This window comes from Oncorhynchus kisutch, linkage group LG2, assembly GCF_002021735.2.
Source record: "Oncorhynchus kisutch isolate 150728-3 linkage group LG2, Okis_V2, whole genome shotgun sequence".
NCBI classification, from domain to species: Eukaryota; Metazoa; Chordata; class Actinopteri; order Salmoniformes; family Salmonidae; genus Oncorhynchus; species Oncorhynchus kisutch.
The window spans coordinates 51,684,596-51,706,531 of NC_034175.2; the positions used below are offsets into that span (position 1 = coordinate 51,684,596).

The following is a 21,936-nucleotide window of genomic DNA, read 5'->3' on the forward strand; positions in this document are numbered from 1 at the left end:
GCATAGCCTAAGCATTAGAATAATCCGCCTCAATATTTGCAGCCATAGATGATAATTTATTTCTAGGAGCTGATCGTATCTAATGTTAAGGTAAGATTTGAATGGAGAACACTGATCTGAGAGCAGTGCTGCCTTTCTTTGGATCCTAATAGTATCGACACATGCTTTAAAGACACACTCATTGAACGTTCTCTGTACGTGGTGTTTTGAGAAACGTGAGTTCTTCGACCGTTATAGAAACCAATGAATCGTTAAAATCGTCTGCACATCATTCACTCCAGTGTTTAATTGTTAAATTGTAATTACTTCGCCACTACGGCCTATTTAGTGCCTTACCTCACTAATCTTACCTCATTTGTACACACTATATAGATTTTTTATTATTGTGTCATTGACGGTAGGTTTGTTTATTCCATGTGTAACTCTGTGTTGTTGTTTGTGTCGCAGTGCTCTGCTTTATCTTGGCCAGGTCGCAGTTGTAAATGAAAACTTGTTCTTAACTGGCCTACCTGGTTAAATAAAGGTGAAATAAAAAACACTTGTAAGCTTTCCATCGCTATTGGGAAAATTGCCCTGGCTATTACGTCATAGACATGGCTATTTGCATTTATACAAAACATATGGACTCTCCCTTTAAAGAGGGGAGGGGGGTGAGGTTTTGTTTCCGCTGAAATGCTCTGAATTTGTAAAGAGGAAACTGAGGAAAGGGATTGCCCAGAGGAGACAGACAGTGAAAGCCCACCCCGCACGCAGTTTCACTATAATGTAACACATAATCATTTAAAATACCTATTTTAACTAAGTCTTTGAAAATCTTTTATACTTCTACATTAGTGTTCCATTGAATTTTTGCACAACAATTACTTATTGTTTTACACTAATTCAGTTAAATCAGATGTTTGCCATCAGACTGACTTCTCCGTGAGTTTAGCTCACGGAGAATTACATGTTAGGAACTCAGTCGGGGTTGTTTTATGTTAGGAACTCAGTCGGGGTCTCACCTACTGTTGACAGTTAGAAAAATAGAATACACAAGGTGCAATTTTGACATTTGGTTGTGCGTCAGCAGTCACTCAATTAGCCCATGTCAGCATTTATTTTATTAGATTGGTAAATTAGTCTACCGGCCAGCTATCTAACCTTGTAGTAAGCATGGTCGAATTACCGACCGGGGTGAGTCACATTGATAATCAGCTATCATATTAAAAACTGCAAACATTTGCCGCCACCCTATGGCAAAATGTGTAGAATTTGCAGGAAATTAGCTGTAAAATCGCACATTTTTCTCTCCGCCCCATGGCAAAATGAGTAGAATTGCATGAAATTAGTTATTCAATTGCTAAATCTTCTCTCAGCCCCATGACAAAATGTGTAGAATTGCCAGAAATGAACTTTAAAACAAAAAATAAATGTTTCTTGCAAGGTAGGTGGATGGTCTGTTATGCAGACCCACGAGCCACTGCGACCCCTCATGGTGAGTTCTGTTTTTCGGTGGCCCCCACCCCCATCAAAGATGCCCATCCCTGGTCTAAGGGCCCTCATTAGGTATTGGGATGTTGACTATTCACTGTTTTCTTCCCCCCTGACATAACTTCCCAGTTCCTCTGTAGCAGTGAGGTCAGTCTGGTCAAAAGGGGTACAGAGAGAGGGAGTACCAGAACCAGACAACTTGGTAACAATGTCACTTTGTGTAGGACCGGCCAGCGGTTATCAACCTTTTCCGTTCCGGGGTCCACCGAATCACTATCAAAAGCTCTTGAGGACCACCATTCTGTATTTTTTTACATAAAATATCTAGTCTGTCAAATTTAGTCAATTTTATCAGTGAATGTGACAGATTAAAGGCTTACTATTATTATTGTAATAAACCATTTGCATTGTGAAAAACAATGTAAACTTGCTTATAATACCATTAATACTCCCAGCTTATTTTATCATTTTTTTAATATAAATTCGCTGGGCTACAGTAACAATTTGAGTTGTACCTGATGATCCGTTTACACTACTCATTGGTGTTTTACATTACGTGTATGAAGTATTTCTAACTTTATCACCATAGAATTACATACAGAGTAAATTATAGGATATATGGTTATTACAGAGTATTCCAGGACTGCATTTGTAGTCACAAAACAAAGTTCAAATTAGTCATACGATCAGGTTTCATGGTACGTTATTGAGCAGCAGACAGTAGGCTGTCCTCTCACCAATGTCCCCAACTTGGCTTTCAGCTTCGTCCAGCATGCATGTCCTGTAGCTGGTTCGGATCCTGTGACCAGGGTAGGAGGACTAAGAATGATCCACAATAATGGTCTGAGCTTTCAGCTTCAAGGTTGTAGGCTATGTTTGCTGGGTTTGTCTGCATTTGAATACATTTCAAGTAGATCCCTACTCTGGATTTCCATATAATTTGTGTAGAGAAAATTTGGATAGGGCACAGTACACGTTTCAAGTTTATTATTCTTATGTATGGGATAGGCTTGGTATACATTGTCAACAAAATGCTTACTTGCAGGTTCCATCTCGACAATACAACAACAATAAGAAATAGTAAAAAATAAGAATATTAACTTAAAGTACAGGTATACATCATGGACATATCCTCTCCTTTCAACTCAGTAGCACAGAAGAAAAAGAGAAGACAAAATGAGGACTATTGAGATACACCCCAAGTGAAGTTTCGTTTCAACTGAAATGCTCGGAATGTTTAAGGAGGAAACCGAGAAAAGGGATTGCCCAGAGAAGACCGCTAAAGCCCACCCCCGCACGCAGTTTCAGTATTACACACAATCGTTTAAAATAACAATTTTAATTAACAAAGTCTTTGTAAATCTTTCATATTTCTATAATAGTGTTGGATTGAATTTGTCAACAACTTCATATTGGTTTACACTAATTCAGTGAAGTCAGATGTTTGCCATCAGACCGCCCCTCCGTGATATTATTTGAGTCTTCTGCATCCTTCCAGATCTTTCTCCTTTCAAAAAAATATTTTCAGCACCAGACCATCGTTTCTTCTCACCACAAAGACCAGCAAACTATGTCATGTTGAAAGCTGTCATCAAAACTATAATCACGAGTGGTAAGTTTGCATTACGTTTTACATTATAAGAAAGCATCCAATATAATTATAATTTACGTAAAATATGTTTTATGTTCAGTCTGATATCGATCCTCATTTGACATCGACGAGCCCGCGCACGTAGGTTATCCATTATCTGGATGTCAAATTTCTATAGGCCTATTATTATTAATGACATTAAAATGTCCGTTTGAACCGATTGTTGTGTATTATGGAAATCAAGGACATGTTGCAGATTGAACTACAGTAGCCTAACATATAGGGCGAAAACTACAAGAAAAGTGTTACACTACACTCTTGGAAAAAAAGGTGCTATCTAGAACCTTAAAGGGTTCCTCAGCTGTCCCCATTGGAGAGCCCTTTGAATAAACCTTTTTTGTTCCAGGTAGAACCCTTTCGGGTTCAATGTAGAACCCTTTCTACAGAGGCTTCTTCATGGAGTTTTTACATTTTATATAATTAAAGCCACAACCCTTAATTTGTGTTTCAGCTTTATGCAACCCCACCACTTGTTTACTCCCGCTATTAAATGAAGCCATGCAGAGCCGAATCCCGGTAGTAGGCCTATGTAATGAAATATTTTTGTCCACATTCAATTTTCCACAGCCAACAACACCTGTAAGCAACAGCAAAATCAGACAACCCCATAGTAGAATAGTTTACCAATTAGATTGTTCAACCTGTTGCATTCTATGCAGGGCAACCCCTAGCATTTTTGGGGCCCTAAGCAAGATTTTGTTTGCGTGTAAAACCTTGTGTAACGCTCTCATATGGCTCATCGATGGACTCAGTGCTGTTGTCTTTCACGGTTAATTCTCCATCAAAGTTGAACAACTCTTTGCTGATTCTGCAAATACATACATGTACACTTCAGAATACTGCAAACCCACCAAGCAATCTCCATCAAAGTTGAACAACTCTGGCTCCATGCTGCGTGATCTTGCGCACATACAGTACCAGTCAAAAGTTTGGACACACCTACTCATTCAAGGGTTTTTCTTTAATGTTACTATTTTCAACATTGTAGAATAATAGTGAAGACATCAAAACTATTAAATAACAAATATGGAATCATGTAGTGACCAACAAAGTGTAAAATAAATCTAAATATTTTTAAGATTTAAGATTCTTCAAAATAGCAACCCTTTGCCTTGATGACAGCTTTGCACACTCTTGGCATTCTCATCCAGCTTCACCTGTCATTTCCTTTCCAACAGTCTTGAAGGAGTTCTCACATGCTGAGCACTTGTTTGCTGCTTTTCCTTCACTCTGCTGTCCAACTCATCCCAAACCATCTCAATTGGGTTGAGATCGGGTGATTGTGGAGGCTAGGTCATCTGATGCAGCACTCCATCACACCTCCTCCTCAGTCATATAGCCCTTACACAGCCTGGAGGTGTGTCGGGTCATTATCCTGTTGGAAAAAAATAATAGTCCCACCAAGCGCAAACCAGATGGGATGGCGTATCGCTGCAGAATGCTGTGGTAGGCATGCTGGTTAAGTGTGCCTTGAATTCAAAATAAATCACAGACCGTGTCACCAGCAAAGCACCATCACACCTCCTCCTCCATGCTTCACGGTGGGAACCACACAGGCAGAGATCATACATTCATCTACTCTGCATCTCACAAAGACACGGCGGTTGGAACCAAAAATCTCTAATTTGGACTCATCAGACCAAAGGGCAGATTTCCACCGGTCTAATGTCCATTGCTCATGTTTCCTGGCCCAAGCAAGTATTAGTAGTCGCTTAGTAGTGGTTTCTTTGCAGAAATTTGACCATGAAAGCCTGACTCACACAGGCTGGGTGTTAGACTGCCAACAAAGTAAAAATGCTGTCCTCCGGAAGGGAGACTAATTCTGTCCCCAAGGAGCTGCCATCCCAGTGGGGTCTCTCCTACTTAAGGGCCATGATTGGTGATTGCCTACATGGTTGCCAGGGTGAGCAGACAGGAATGAGCAACCGCTGAAAAAGAGAAGAGGCAAAGTATTCATCCTAAAGTGTGGCCAAGTAAAGGGTAAATGTTTAGTGCTGTATACGAGACTGTGGTAAAGTCAACAGAGTGCTGGCTCTCATCGTAAAGTACATCTCCTCTGCTTAAGAAACACAAGTAAAGGCCTCTGACATTTTCAACCTCTCCCTGACCCAGTAAGTAATACATACATAGTTCAAGCAGACCACCATAGTCCTTGTGCACAAGAACGCCAAGGTAACATGTCTAAATGACTATGGCCCCATTGCACTCACATCTGTAGCCATGAAATGCCTTGAAAGGCTGGTCATGGATCACATCAACACCATCATGCCAGACAACCTGGACCCACTCCAATTTGCATACCGCCCCAACAGCAGTCTCCTCTGAACAGTTGATGTTGAGTTGTGTTTGTTAGTTGAATTCTGTGAAGCATTTATTTGGGCTGCAATTTCTGAGGGTGGTAACTCTAATCAACTTATCCTCTGCAGCAGAGGTAACTCTGGGTCTTCCTGTGGCGGTCCTCATGAGAGCCAGTTTCATCATAGGGCTTGATGGTTTTTGCGACTGCACTTGAAGCATCTTTCAAAGTTCTTGAAATGTTCCGTATGGACTGACCTTCATGTCTTAAAGTAATGATGGGCTGTTGCTTCTCTTTGCTTATTTTAGCTGTTCTGGCTACAATATGGACTTGGTCTTTTACAGAAGCCAAATAGGGTTGGCTTCTGTATACCACCCCTACCTTGTCACAACACAACTGATTGGATCAAATGCATTAAGAAGGAAAGAAATTCCTCAAATTAACTTTTAACAAGGCACACCTGTTAATTGAAATGCATTCCAGGTGACTACCTCATGAAGCTGGTTGCAAGAATGCCAAGAGTGTGCAAAGCTGTCATCAAGGCAAAGGGTGGCTACTTTTAAGAATCTCAAATATAAAATATATTTTGATTTGTTTAACACTTTTTTGGTTACTACATGATTCCATATGTGTTATTTAATAGTTTTGATGTATTCACTATTATTCTACAATGTAGAAAATAGTACAAATAAAAACACTTGTAAGCTGACGTGGCTTATCGAGGGACTGTCAGTGACTGACATAACATGAGGAAAACTGCTGATGCACAACCAAATTGCACCATGTGTATTCTACTATTCTAACTCTCAACAGTAAATTGAGACCCCGAGTTGTAGGTGTGACCTTATTCTTACCGGAAAAAATACGGCAAACCAAAAACCCCTCTGCTCTCTGCGCCTGACTCCGCACCCACCACTCCTAGCTACGTAACATGTCCTTGCATTAGTTATATAAGTAATACAGTGTGCTATACAACAAAAACAGTTTCTACATACAGTGCCTTCAGGAAGTATTCATACCCCTTGACTTATTCCACATTTTGTTGTGTTACAGCCTGAATCCAAAATGGATTAGATTTTTTTCTCACCCATCTTAACACAATACCCCATAATGATAAAGTGAACAAAATGTTTTTAGAAACGTTTGCAATTTTATTGAAGTCAAAATTGTAACTCGGCCACTCAGGAACATTCACTGTCTTCTTGGTAAGCAACTCCTGTGTAGATTTGGCCTTGTGTTTTAGGTAAATTGTCCTACTGAAACGTGAATTGATCTCCCAGTGTTTGGTGGAAAGCAGACTGAACCAGATTTTTCTCTAGGATTTTGCCTGTGCTTAGCTCCATTCCGTTTATTTTTTATCATGAAAACTCACCGGTCCTTCACAATTACAAGCATACTCATAGCATGATGCAGCCACCACTATGCTTGAAAATATGGAGAGTGGTACTCATTAAAACGTGGTATTGGATTTCGCCCAAGCAAACAGGATACATGTTTTGTTATTTTCTGCAGGCATCCTTCTTTTCCCTCTGTCTATTAGGTTAGTATTGTGGAGTAACTACAATGTTTTTGATCCATCCTCAGTTTTCTCCTATCACAGCCATTAAACTCTGTAACAGTTTTAAAGTCACAATTTTCCTCATGGTGAAATCCCTGAGTGGTTTCCTTCCTCTCCGGCAACTGAGTTAGGAAGGACGCTTGTATCTTTGTAGTGTTTAGCAGTGTGTTAAATCTGTGTTTGAAATTCATTGCTCGGCTGAGGGACCTTTACAGATAATTGTGTGTCGGCAACAGAGATGAGGTAGTCACTCAAAAATCATGTAGAACGCCTTACACGGAACCCAAACTGGCCTCGCGCGTGCACCATCGTGCATACATTTATTTTGTCCCCCTACACCATACGCGATCACGACACTCAGGTTAAAATATTAAAACAAACTCTGAGCCAATTACCTTAATTTGGGGACAGGTCGAAAAGCATTAGACATTTATGGCAATTTAGCTAGTTAGCTTGCACTTTCGAGCTCATTTGTCCTATTTAGCTAGCTTGCTGTTTCTAGTTAATTTGTCCTGGGATATAAACATTGAGTTGTTATTTTACCTGAAATGCACAAGGTTCTCTACTCCGACAAATTTCATCCACACATAAAACGGTCAACCGAATCATTTCTAGTCATCTCTTCTCCTTCCAGGCTTTTTCATCTTTGAATTTATATGGTGATTGGCATCGAAACTTTCATAGTATTACCATGATGACTGGCAACACAGTTCGTCTTTCAATCACCCACGTGGGTATAACCAATGAGGAGATGGCACGTGGGTACCTGCTTCTATAAACCAATGAGGAGATAGGAGAGGCAGGACTTGCATCGCGATCTGCGTCAGAAATAGAAAGGACTTCTATTTTAGCCCTTGGCAACGCAGACGCTCGTTGACCCGCGTGAGGAGTGTGGGTGCAATGATTGAATAACATACATTTCTACATTTATTTTGCAGCCACATGAGCGAGCGGTGTAGTCAGGGTATTAGGCTAACGGCCACTGACGTTTGATTTTGTAAATACCCCCCCCACACACACACACTCAAAAAAGCTATAACCTGCTCCTTCCCTGACTTTTCCTAAATGTTTGAGTTTTACATTGCCCGTTTGTCAGAATGTTTATATCACAAACAGAAAACTTTTTTTCCACACCTATTCTGAACCTAACCCGCCAAGACGATGCAGTGTAGGACATTGATACCCAGCCAGGTGCTAATGTGTATCTCTCTCCTCACTGAATGAATGACAAATTAATGAATGGGTGTTAATTGTGTACGTTACTTCACAATTTAATTTAAATTAGGCCTTACTGAATGATAAGAAGGGTGAAGAGGTTAATTTAATTTAGAAAGACAATAGTGTAATGATTAGTTTGTGTTATGCCTATTTATCAGCTTTGGTGCTCATGTTTATAGCAAATAATTTAACCGCGCGCCTTGCAGATTGATACTTTTTCGTTTTACTTTAAAGAGAATGGTAATGACTGTTTTATTTACTATAATGCTATTACTAATTAGATGTATTGTAAGGGAAATGAAAACATGCTACCTGTTGCAGTAGGCCTTTAGAATAATGCAAGTTGATGAGCAAGGGGAAACAATTGATGTCAGTCAGCCAGACCCATCAAAACTACAACTAAAATGTACCGAAACTAATTTATCTTATAATAATAAGAGTTAGCGTATAGACACGATTAAATTGACAGTAGTCTGATGAGTGACATTATTATCAGTTGTCAAATTATACATGAAGAGATCTTATTTGACAGATGCAGGGAAAGGACCATTACTTTATCAAATCCTCCTTCAGTCACATTTTTTTTTTTATTTTTTTTTTTACCTTTATTTAACTAGGCAAGTCAGTTAAGAACAAATTCTTATTTTCAATGACGGCCTAGGAACAGTGGGTTAACTGCCTGTTCAAGGGCAGAACGACAGATTTTGTACCTTGTCAGCTCGGGGATTTGAACTTGCAACCTTTCGGTTACTAGTCCAATGCTCTAACCACTAGGCTACACGGCTACACATGCAGGTAAAACATTTAGATTTCTATGTAGTATCAGAAAGAGCATATTCTGCAGTTTCTATGACACTTACCTTTGTCAAGTAGCTCTCAAAATTCAAGAGATGCAGCTCTATTTTCAAATGTCACTTTTTCCAAGAATATCTGTGCTGTCCATGCTTTCATTACTTGACCACTAGCAGTGGCAGCAATGCTCTGGCTGCTAAGCAGACTAGTAACATAATAAACATACAATTCTCCATTCTGTTATCTTTTAAATACATTTTCTTATTTCCACAATGTTTGCTTTAAACCTGCCAAAACAAATGTATAATGGACTTCTTTGTGATGGACTCGTTTTTACATAAAGCCTAGAGCAGGGGTATTCAACTCTTTCCCTATGATGGACCGGAGCCTGCTGGTGTTCTGCTCTTACCTGATAATGAATTGCACACCCCTGGTGTTCCATGTCTAAATCAGTCCCTGATTATAGGGGAACAATGAAAAAATGCAGGCCAGAGTTGAGGTCCAGAGTTGAGTTTGATTGGTCTAGAGTAACATAAACTAATGAAAATGCTATTATGTTATTTGAAATAATTGTTTTTTCGTTTTCTAATGTTACCTGAGACATTTATAAAAACAACCAAATAAGTATTATTTCAATAGCATATATGAAATGTTATTATTAGACTGTTATAATGTTGATGTGTCATTGACTGGAAGTGTGGAAATTTAGGACTTTTTTCACTAGGACATTGTAGAATTATACAAAACATATCCTTGACTCTATCTAAAAACAATAACAATTTTTATATTTTTACATGGATATATTTAGACTAATATTTCTTCATGAAATTCATGTTTTATAATGAATTGTTTATGCACTATTTATCAAGTCTTGGTGCTTATGTTTGCATACCTTGCAGGTTGGTATGCATCTGACGCGTATGCTAAATGGGACACCTGGCAACCTTCTCAACGTTCTCTCGCTGGCACTAATAGGCTAAAAGGCCAGGTGGTTCTAGTGTTAAGTGCTATTATTGCACACAGAGTCCATGCAACTTATTAGTTGACATGTTAAGCACATTTTTACTCCTGAACGTAGTATTGCTATAAAAAAAGAGGGTGGAATGTTTATTGACTCAAGACATTTCAGCTTTTCATTTTAAAACATTTCGAAAAACATAATTCCACTTTGACAGTATGGGGTTATTGTGTGTATGCCAGTGACAAAAAAATCTCAATTGAATTATGCGCTTTAGCTATTGCCAATGGTGTTGAATGCATAGGGAAGACTGGGGCTATGTACCCAGGGCTAAGTGTAGCCTATCAGGTAGGCCTACATTATATTCACAGTACATAATCCTTGGTTGGCTGAATGCCAGTGGAACATTTCTTTTGGACATTCAAGTCATCAATATGTTGCTAACTTATGTTTAGACTTTAGAGTTTGTGATCTAGCTATTGATTAGCCCAATCCGGTAAATGTAGATGGGAAACCCCCAGCCTATTTATTTATAACTGCTGTGCTGCATCAGGTGATAATGCTTATTGCTAAATAGCACACCTTTTTTATTTATTAATATTTTTTTCACCTTTATTTAAGCAGGTAGGCTAGTTGAGAACAAGTTCTCATTTACAACTGCGACCTGGCCAAGATAAAGCAAAGCAGTGTGACACAGACAACAACACAGAGTTACACATGGAGTAAACTATAAACAAGCCAATAGCACAATAAACTAGTCAATGACACAGTCGAAAAAAAGAAAGTCTATATACAATGTGTGCAAAAGGCATGAGGATGTAGGCAATAAGTAGGCCAAAGGAGCGAATAATTACAATTTAGCAGCTTAACACTGGAGTGATAAATGAGCAGATGATGATGTGCAAGTAGAGATACTGGTGTGCAAAAGAGCAGAAAAGTAAATAAAATAAAAACAGTATGGGGATGAGGTAGGTAGATTGGGTGGGCTATTTACAGATGAACCATGTACAGCTGCAGCGATCGGTTAGCTGCCCAGATAGCTGATGTTTAAAGTTAGTGAGGGAAATAAAATTGTACAACAAGCGATTTTTGCAATTCGTTCAAGTCACTGGCAGCAGAGACCTGGAAGGAAAGGCGGCCAAATGAGGTGTTGGCTTTGGGGATGATCAGTGAGATCTACCTGCTGGAACGTGTGCTACGAGTGGGTGTTGTTATTGACCAGTGAACTGAGATAAGGCGGAGCTTTACCTAGCATAGACTTATAGATGACCAGGAGCCAGTGGGTCTGTCGCCGAATATGTAGCGAGAGCCATCCGGTTAGAGCATACAGGTCGCAGTGGTGGGTGGTATAAGGGGATTTGGTAACAAAATGGATGGCACTGTGATAGACTGCATCCATTTTGCTGAGTAGAGTATTGGAAGCTATTTTGTAGATGACATTGCCGAAGTCGAGGATCGGTAGGATAGTCAGTTTTACTAGGGTAAGTTTGGCGGCGTGAGTGAAGGAGGCTTTGTTGCGAAATAGGAATCCGATTCTAGATTTGATTTTGGATTGGAGATGTTTAATATGAGTCTGGAAGGAGAGTTTGCAGTCTAACCAGACACCTAGGTATTTATAGTTGTCCACATATTCTAGGTCGGAACCGTCCAGGGTGGTGATGCTAGTCGGGTGGGCGGGTGTGGGCAGCGAACGGTTGAAAAGCATGCATTTGGTTTTACTAGCGTTTAAGAGCAGTTGGAGGCCAGCGAAGGAGTGTTGTATGGCATTGAAGCTCGTTTGGAGGTTAGTTAGCACAGTGTCCAAGGAAGGGCCAGAATATACAGAATGGTGCCGTCTGCGTAGAAGTGGATCATGGAATCGCCCGTAGCAAGAGCGTCATCATTGATATATACAGAGAAAAGAGTCGGCCCGAGAATTGAACACTGTGGTACCCCCATAGAGACTGCCAGAGGTCCGGACAACAGGCCCTCCGATTTGACACAGTGAACTCTGTCTGCAAAGTAGTTGGTGAACCAAGCGAGGCAGTCATTAGAAAAACCAAGGCTATTGAGTCTGGAATACGGTGATTGACAGAGTCGAAAGCCTTGGCCAGGTCGATGAAGACGGCGGCACAGTACTGTCTTTTATCGATGGTGGTTATGATATCGTTTAGTACCTTGAGCGTGGCTGAGGTGCACTCGTGACCGGCTCGGAAACCGGATTGCACAGGGGAGAAGGTACAGTGGGATTTGAAATGGTCAGTGATCTGTTTATTAACTTGGCTTTTGAAGACTTTAGATAGGCAGGGCAGGATATAGGTCTGTAACAGTTTGGGTCTAGGGTGTCACCCCCTTTGAAGAGGGGGGTGACCGCGGCAGCTTTCCAATCTTTAGGGATCTTGGACGATACGAAAGACAGGTTGAACAGGCTGGTAATAGGGGTTGCAACAATGGCAGCGGATAGTTTTAGAAAGAGAGGGTCCAGATTGTCTAGCCCAGCTGATTTGTACGGGTCCAGGTTTTGTCCAGGGGGGGGGGCTGTTGGCCGGGGTTGGAGTTGGAGTTGTTGGCCGGGGTTGGAGTAGCCAGGAGGAAGGCATGGCCAGCCGTTGAGAAATGCTTATTGAAAGTTTTGACTTTCATGGAATTATCGGTGTGACCGTGTTACCTAGCCTCAGTGCAGTGGGCAGCTGGAAGGAGGTGCTCTTGTTCTCCATGGGCTTTACAGTGTCCCAAAACTTTTTGGAGTTAGAGCTACAGGATGTAAATTTCTGATTGAAAAAGCTGGCCTTTGCTTTCCTGACTGACTGCGTGTATTGGTTCCTGACTTCCCTGAACAATTGCATATCGCGGGGACTATTCAATGCTATTGCAGTCCGCCACAGGATGTTTTTGTGCTGGTCAAGGGCAGTCAGGTCTGGAGTGAACTAAGGGCTATATCTGTTAACTAAGGGCTATATTTTTTGAATGGGGCATGCTTATCTAAGATGGTGAGGGAATTACTTTTAAAGAATGAGCAGGCATCCTCAACTGACAGGATGAGGTCAATATCCTTCCAGGATACCCGGGCCAGGTCGATTAGAAAGGCCTGCTCGCATAAGTGTTTTAGGGAGCGTTTGATAGTGATGAGGGGTGGTCGTTTGACCGCAGATCCGTTATGGATGCAGGCAATGAGGCAGTGATCGCTGAGATCCTGATTGAAAACAGCAGGGGTATATTTAGAGGGCAAGTTGGTTAGGATGATATCTATGAGGGTGCCCATGTTTACAGATTTAGGATTGTACCTGGTGGGTTCCTTGATTTGTGTGAGATTGAGGGCATCTAGCTTAGATTGTAGGACTGCCGGGGTGTTAAGCTTTCCCAGTTTAGGTCACCTAACAGAACGAACTCTGAAGCTCGATGGGGGAAGATCAATTCACAAATGTCCAGGGCACAGCTGGGAGCGGAGGGGGGTCGATAGCAGGCGGCAAAAGTGAGAGACTTATTTCTGGAGAGATTAATTTAAAAAAATTTGAAGTTCAAACTATTTGGGTATAGACCTGGAAAGTATGACAGAACTTTGCAGGCTATCTCTGCAATAGATTGCAACTCCTCCCCCTTTGGCAGTTCTATTTTTGATGGAAAATGTTATAGTTGGGTATGCAAATCTCAGGGTTTTTGGTGGTCTTCCTGAGCCAGGATTCAGACACGGCAAGGACATCAGGGTTGACGGAGTGTGCTAAAGCAGTGAGTAAAACAAACTTAGGTAGGAGGCTTCTGATGTTGACATGCATGAAACCAAGGCTTTTTTGATCACAGAAGTCAACAAATGAGGGTGCCTGGGGACACGCAGGGCCTGGGTTTACCTCCACATCACCCGAGGAACAGAGGAAGAGTAGGATGAGGGTACGGCTAAAGGCTATCAAAACTGGTTGCCTAGAGCATTGGGGACAAAGAATAAAAGGAGCGATTTCTGGGCGTGGTAGAATATATTCAGGGCATAATGTGCAGACGAGTATGGTGGGGTGCGGGTACAGCGGAGATAAGCCCAGGCACTGAGTGATGATAAGAGAGTGATAACTAACCTAGACAACAGTATACAAGGCATATTGACGTTTGAGAGAGACATACAGCGAGGCATAAAGTAATCACAGGTGTTGATTGGGAGAGCTAGCTAAGACAACAACGGGTGAGACAACGACAGCTAATCAGCTAAAACAACAACAACAGGTAAAATGGCGATGATTGAGCAGAGAGGGTCGGTTAACTACACATAGAGCCTGAGTTTGCGGCTGGGGCCGACAAATAAACAGAATGGAGTACCGTGATTGATGAACAGTCCAGCAGGCATCAGCTATGTAGCCAAGTGATCATAGGGTCCTGCCTGATAATATTGACAAATATGTTATTGGGAGCATTTTATGTTAAGATGTCAGCATCATTTTATTTTAATTCATTTTGGAGTAGAATGTCCTTATAAAAAGTCACCAAAACTGACTTTCTCACTGTCATTATCCCCCCAAAATTGAAATGACCATTGAACAGCATTAGGTATTCATTATTTGTTTATTTGGGATCATTAGAACTGCATATTTGTACCATTTTGGTTTTTTTTCTTAGACACCCAGCTCCCTTCTTTTGGGATTTGCACACCACGGCTACATCTTGTCTTACACAGAGTAGCTGCTAGTTGGCCTACATTCAGAGCCTGAATCAAAACTGAATTGTTTCATTTAACTTTGTTTGACCTCGTGATTTTATCTGTTCATTGAAACTGTTTGTGCCTCGGGCATTAAATCAAATCAAATCAAATCAAATCAAATTTATTTATATAGCCCTTCGTACATCAGCTGATATCTCAAAGTGCTGTACAGAAACCCAGCCTAAAACCCCAAACAGCAAGCAATGCAGGTGTAGAAGCACGGTGGCTAGGAAAAACTCCCTAGAAAGGCCAATACCTAGGAAGAAACCTAGAGAGGAACCAGGCTATGTGGGGTGGCCAGTCCTCTTCTGGCTGTGCCGGGTGGAGATTATAACAGAACATGGCCAAGATGTTCAAATGTTCATAAATGACCAGCATGGTCGAATAATGATAAGGCAGAACAGTTGAAACTGGAGCAGCAGCACAGTCAGGTGGAAGTTGAAACTGGAGCAGCAGCATGGCCAGGTGGACTGGGGACAGCAAGGAGTCATCATGTCAGGTAGTCCTGGGGCATGGTCCTAGGGCTCAGGTCAGTTGAAACTGGAACAGCAGCATGGCCAGGTGGACTGGGGACAGCAAGGAGTCATCATGTCAGGTAGTCCTGGGGCATGGTCCTAGGGCTCAGATCCTCCGAGAGAGAGAAAGAAAGAGAGAAGGAGAGAATTAGAGAACGCACACTTAGATTCACACAGGACACCGAATAGGACAGGAGAAGTACTCCAGATATAACAAACTGACCCCAGCCCCCCGACACATAAACTACTGCAGCATAAATACTGGAGGCTGAGACAGGAGGGGTCAGGAGACACTGTGGCCCCATCCGAGGACACTCCCGGACAGGGCCAAACAGGAAGGATATAACAGGAAGGATATATTATTCAAAACGAATTTGGAAGTGATTGGATCAGCAAGTGTGCACCACCTTAGTTACAATGTTTGGAATGGTATCCTTTTACAGTTTCACGATAATATATTCTTGCCCTTGTTTTATGTTTACAGCAACATGGCAGCACAGCCTTTATGCAGGTATGGTGAAGACAGAAAGAAATTGGGTAAATCAAGTTTTGTTGGTTTAATTCTGAATCTCTCTGGCCTATTCAATGGGTGACTATACTGAATTTCATGTAATGGAATATAATGTCGCAATATTTTTCAGCTTCTCTGTAAGTTTGACTGAAGAACCACTTCAGTGAAAAGGATTCAATGGATTTCAGTATGGCTGAACAAGTCGAAATCAAGGTATATAACAAATAATAAACCATCTCTCCACAATATGCTGTTTTTTCAGAAACACCAAAACTACATTCAGAATCTGGGGTTGTCTTTCAATTTTTTTTCTGCTTGGTTTATACAGTATACACATCGGTTATGTTCTGCTTGTGGTCATAGCTTTAGATGGGATAAAACACTGTTAAATCAGCTGTCAATAATCTTATTGTTAACATCCATATACAGTGGCTTATACATTTGAATGAAATTTGACTATTTTATTTCAGAATGAAGATGACAAACCAACTGACCTGCCAGATGAGATTAAGGATTGGAATAAACATCACGTGAAACAATGGGCTCTCAACAAGGCTTGTGTGGATGGTGAATCTGCAAATATCTTGCTTCAGCAGAACATTAATGGGCCCAGTCTTTTACTTTTAGAAAAATCTGATTTACAAGAGGTGGGTGTCACACTGGGGCCTGCAAAGTTGATAATTCACAAGAGGGATGAACATTTGAAATTTAAGAAAGAGCAGTTGAGTAGCCCAACAACAAATCAGTCTGGGAGACCGTGCAAGCCGTACCCTTTTCATCGACACCATGATGCCTGCAGATACAAGGCGAATAGCGTTCTTGATGTAACAGAATCCGGTGCATCAGACTATATCGAACCCTGTCATGAATATAAAGGATACATCCATATGTCAGAGGCAGCTGTGGAGAGCAAAATGGAAAAGTTCACTGATGAGGTTATTCGATTTGCAGCAGCCTGCATGAATAGCCGCACTAATGGCACCATACATTTTGGAGTTGGTGACAAGCCAGACTTTGTTCATGGGCAAGTTTTGGGAGTTAGCGTCCCGGATAAAGAGGCATACGTCAATGCTCTGCCACAAGCCATTGAGGGTCATTTTGAGTATAGACATATCCAGACAGCCAAGATGTGCATCAAACCACCTCGATTTGTTGAGGTTCTCAATCCTGATATGACATCCTCAGAGAAGTATGTGATAGAAGTGGACATCGTGCCAGACTTTGTGATCTGTCAAGAGAACTTCTATCACGTTTTCCGCTTGGATACAAGGAAATCAAAGAGGAAGTCCAAATGCAAAGAAACAGAGAAAGAGGAGAAAAAGCTCTTCTTCATTCGTGATCACAGCAGCAGCAGGGATCTCCTTGCACTAACCACTTTTGCCAAGCCAAAGGAAGAATACAATAGGTTTCTCGACGATGTGCCACAGCTGTCACTGCTAAGAAAACAAGCGGAGGAAAATCGCCTTAGTGTGGTTAAAAGTAGTGTCCAGGGCTCCAGACTAAGTGAAATGATAACAGGTGGATCCCAATCCTTAGACAAATCCCACTTCGAGCGGTATTTGATAGTGACAAACAAATCACATTTAGTTCAATTGGAATCCCTGGGATTTATTCCTGAACTAAACCCAACTGCTGTTTTGGACTTTGACCCTGAGTCGGCAAAACATGGATTGATGAAGCACTTTGAAGAGCAGAGTACAATAAATATCCACTTGCCAGTACAATATAAAATCACAGAGGCTGTCGAGGACATTGCTAGCAAGCTAAAACTGACTCGAAACACCAGCTGGATCCTCTGCAATGGGGGTATCGAGAGAGAGAGACCCTCAGATGCAGATGACTGGTTAATAGAGAAAGGAGCGTCTGTACGAAATGTGATTTCATTTCTGTGTCGGAAAGATGTGCTACCACACAAGAGATTCCTGGTTATTTTTATATTGCTGTCTACTGTGAGTGAGAAAATGGACCCTCTGCTTGAGACCTTCAGCACATTCTGGCAGGAGCTCAGAGGAACAGAACAAATACTTTGCATCTGTGAAAATGAAGAAGCATTCACCTGCTGGAGGGACCTGATTGAATCCCGCTATGGATTAGACATTAAAGCAAGATCAATCTATGAGCTCAGTTTTGCTGAAGTTAACGGCACCGTCCTCAGCCTGTGGTCAGACAACCGGAAATCCAGCCGTTTCCTACCCTGTGGAGGAGGCAGCAAAGTGATGTTAAAAAAGAAAGAAGAGGGCAGCCTAGACATCCTGAATGTTCTGTGTGTGAATCAGTGTGAGGGAGGAAATGAAGACAAGGCCATCATACAGGAGAAGTTCTACAAAGGAGGAAAGGTGTTATGGTGGAACTTCTATTTCTCTGAGCAGCCAGGATCCATGCCATTCATCAAACGGGACAAGTTTGACTTCATCATGAACACTGTCCTACCAGCTTTGAGCTCTTTGAGAAAAGCTTGTGTGTCCTTCAAACTTTTGCATGTCCCAGGATGTGGTGGAACTACACTAGCCATGCATATATTATGGGCACTGAAAGACAAGTTCCGTTGTGCTGTTCTGAGGGACAGAACCGCGGATCATGTTGTTGTTGCCGAGCAGGTGGTCAAGCTACTGATGTATGAGACAACAAAGCAATCTCCCCGGATTCCTGTGTTGCTCATGCTAGATGACTTTGAGGAGATGGATGACGCATATGATTTGCAGCAGCTTATTGAGAAGGAATGTGTCAAGAAGGACATTGGATCTAGGTCCCCGCAGGTCATTCTACTCAATTGCATGAGGGCTGAGTCTTGGGAGAAGACTGAATCAACTGAAGACACTGTGTTCATTGGCAATAACCTCTCTGAAATGGAGCAGAGGCAGTTCGAGAAAAAACTGGAGGAGATTGAGAAGACTTACAAGAATGCAGACACATTCTATGCTTTCATGATCATGAAGAAGAACTTTTCACCCGAGTATATACAGGGTGTGGCTCGAAACACCCTAAAGAGCTTCAACATAAATCACAAACATGCACAACTCATTGCTGTTCTGGTCTTGTTGAATGTCTACTGCAAGGGTGCAACACTCTCAGTCTCTCTCTGTGAAGAGTTTCTTGGCCTCCAGACCAAGCCACATAGTGGGTCCTCTGATGTTAAGGCTGGATTTGGGAAGTTTTCCACTCTAGTGACCTGCTGCACAGAGGAGGCTAAGGTTGTATTTGAGGCAGTGAGAATGATCCACTCAAGCATGGCCGTGCACTGTTTGAAGGAGCTTACAACCACATACAGTGTAACCAAAGCTGAGATCACTGATCTACTGCTCACCACAGACAAGCTTTATGAGTGCATACAGGGCAAAGATAAACTCATGAAGGATGTTCACACCATGTTAGTGAAAAGACATCACTCAGTCAAGGGTGAAGATTCTCAATTTTCACCTCTCATCCAGGATATTGCAAAGGAGACACCAGGTGTTGAAGAAAATGTTCTATTCAATGCAGCCAAGCGCTTTGAAAAAGATGCTGTCATCTCTCAGCTTCTTGCCAGATACCAATACCTGAAGAAAAGGGATTTCAGGGAGGCAAAGGACTGGGCAAAGAATGCGAAAGATCTTTCCAGAGATAACTCCTACATTTCTGACACATCTGCACAAGTGATCAAGCATGAGCTAAAGAGTGAAATACAAAGTGACAAAGAATATCCCATAAGACCTGAAAGGCTCAAAGGCTATCTTAGAATGGCCCAGTCAGCAACAGAGGCCTTCAGGGATACACAGGAAATTGCAAAGAAGGAGGCTACTCTGAGAGTACAAAACAAGAGAGACAACAGCCCTTTCAACACTGCAGGGTGCCTTGGAGAAATTCAGGTTGCAGTCATCATCATCGAAATACTGGAAAAATGTCCAGTGTTTTCTTCAGGCAATTGCCATCATGATATTCTGAGTGAAGTTCTGTCTGGCAGATTTACAATCCAAGATGTTGCGAGGAATGATTCCAAACATCACAAACATGCCTTGTATTACTGCATTCTCCGGGAATTTGAAGATCTTTTGTACAACCTCAGACATAACATGAAGAGGCATTTTGATTTTCTTGACAGCTTTCATGTCAATTTGGGTCCCAGGTTCACCCTGAAAGACAGTCGAGAGGAAAGAACTCGACAGGAGCTCTTCCGGTGCTTTTATCAATACAGTGACCTCTTTTGCAAGACAGATTCCACAGAATTAATGAAAAACAAGAACCTGAGCATCATGCTCCAAATTCACAAGGCAAGGCAATTTTTGGAGATGAGAAAAGCTGATACTTACTCTGGGATTCTAAATTGTCTCTCTAATGTTACCTCAACTGACATGATGGTAAAGATAGTCCGGCAGTATGACTTCATTCTGAGTAAAACTCCTGAAAGGAGCGTGAGAGAAATGGTCAATTTCATCTATGCCAATGTTGTGCTAAGCTGTGTCAAACCTGAATCTCAACACCTTCGCCCGTATAAGATCCTCATTGATCTTCTTTGCCAAGTTCTTCGAGGTCAAATCCCATATGGTGAGACCTTGGCATTGCACTTCATTGCTGTAGCTCTGCTGTGGCCACAACAGATCTTTATGTCACAAACTGTGGAGTCTCAGAAGTTGGGAAGCTATGTGTCACAGATGAGGACATCATTCTGGAATGAGATGAAATCTGTGTTGAATGGAAAGTCGCCTGTTGTCCATTTCTTCTTGGGGAAGAAACAGGGCTATGACCGTCTTATCCACCTTGGAGAACTTGAGAGGTGTGTAAGCCCACAAGAAAACTTTGCTTCGCTCTGGGAAAATGGCAAAATATGGAAGCATGAGAGGGTCAAGGAGCTCCTTTGCAGGGTGACAGGATGGGTTCAAAGAAAATTAATTTTGGCAGTTACCTGGAACACAGGCTCAAAGATCGAAGTCATTCCAATGTTCAAAAGCCAGCTTTGTGGAAAAATCGAGGGAGAAAATGTGTCTTTTGTCATTGGTTTCTCAATGAAGGGCCCACTGGCTTTTGACATATATTGAACATCTAGAACAGCGTAACGGATGCAATCCCGGCCAGAGTGTTAAAAATTGGTTCAACATTGAATCCTATTATAAACCTACTGTTAACATTAACTAACACTCACACTTTATCCCCCCCTTTTACCCTTTTAACTCTGACTTTGCTGATAGTTAGCTACTTTGAGGAAAAATGTACTATGACTGATATGAGGCTGTTCCATGTAGCTATTTTAAGATGAATGCACTAACTGTGTCTGTTAAATGACTAAAATGTACACTACCGGTCAAAAGTTTTAGAACACCTACTCATTCAAGGATTTTTCTTTATTTTTACTATTTTCTACATTGTAGAATAATAGTAAAGACATCAAAACTATGAAATAACACATATGGAATCATGCAGTAACCAAAAAAGTGTTAAACAAATTAAAATATATTTTATATTTGAGATTCTTAAAATAGCCACCCTTCAACTTGATAACAGCTTTGCACACTCTTGGCATTCTCTCAACCAGCTTCATCTGGAATGCTTTTCCAACAGTCTTGAAGGAGTTCCCACATATGCTGAGCACTTGTTGGCTGCTTTTCCTTCACTCTGCGGTCTGACTCCTCCCAAACCATTTCAATTTGATTGAGGTCGTGGGATTGTGGAGGCCAGGTCATCTGATGCAGCACTCCATCACTCTCATTCTTGGTCAAATAGCCCTTACACAGCCTTGAGGTGTGTTGGGTCATTGTCCTGTTGAAAATCAAATGATAGTCCCACTAAGCCCAAACCAGATGGGATGGCGTATCACTGCAGAATGCTGTGGTAGGCATAATGGTTAAGGGTGCCTTGAATTCTAATACATCACAGACTGTCATCAGCAAAGCACCCTTACACCTTAAACTCCTCCTCCTCCATGCTTTAGGGTGGGAACCACACATGCAGAGATCATCCGTTCACCCACACCGCGTCTCACAAAGACACGGCGGTTGGAACCAAAAATCTCCAATTTGGATTCCAGACCAAAGGACAAATTTCCACTGGTCTAATGTCCATTGTTCATGTTTCTTGGCCCAAGCATGTCTCTTCTTATTATTGGTGTCCTTTAGTAGTAGTTTCTTTGCAGCAATTCTACCACGGAGGCCTGATTCACACAGTCTCCTCTGAACAGTTGATGTTGAGATGTGTCTGTTACTTGAACTCTGTGAATTATTTATTTGGGCTGCAATTTCTGAGACTGGTAACTCTAATGAACTTATCCTATGCAGCAGAGGTAACTCTGGGTCTTCCATTCCTGTGGCGGTCCTCATGAGAGCCAGTTTCATCATAG

The 21,936-nt window shown here is 41.6% G+C and overlaps 1 protein-coding gene across 1 annotated transcript; it reads left to right on the forward strand.

Moving 5' to 3' along the window:
• The first annotated feature begins 2,730 nt into the window (after positions 1–2,730).
• Positions 2,731–20,940, forward strand: LOC109868173 (sterile alpha motif domain-containing protein 9). The gene is made up of 4 exons (XM_031797376.1): positions 2,731–3,082; positions 15,603–15,655; positions 15,760–15,842; positions 16,100–20,940. Exons 3-4 carry the CDS (start codon positions 15,807–15,809, stop codon positions 20,639–20,641), a joined length of 4,578 nt encoding a protein of 1,525 aa, XP_031653236.1. The 5' UTR covers positions 2,731–3,082; positions 15,603–15,655; positions 15,760–15,806; the 3' UTR covers positions 20,642–20,940.
• Positions 20,941–21,936: the final 996 nt, after the last annotated feature.

Bases quoted from the DNA above. Each gene is read 5' to 3' on its own strand.
- LOC109868173 (XM_031797376.1), top strand. From the start codon at position 15,807: ATGGATTTCAGTATGGCTGAACAAGTCGAAATCAAG. The intron at 15,843-16,099 runs GTATATAACAAA...ATTTTATTTCAG, and splicing joins CTGAACAAGTCGAAATCAAG to AATGAAGATGACAAACCAAC.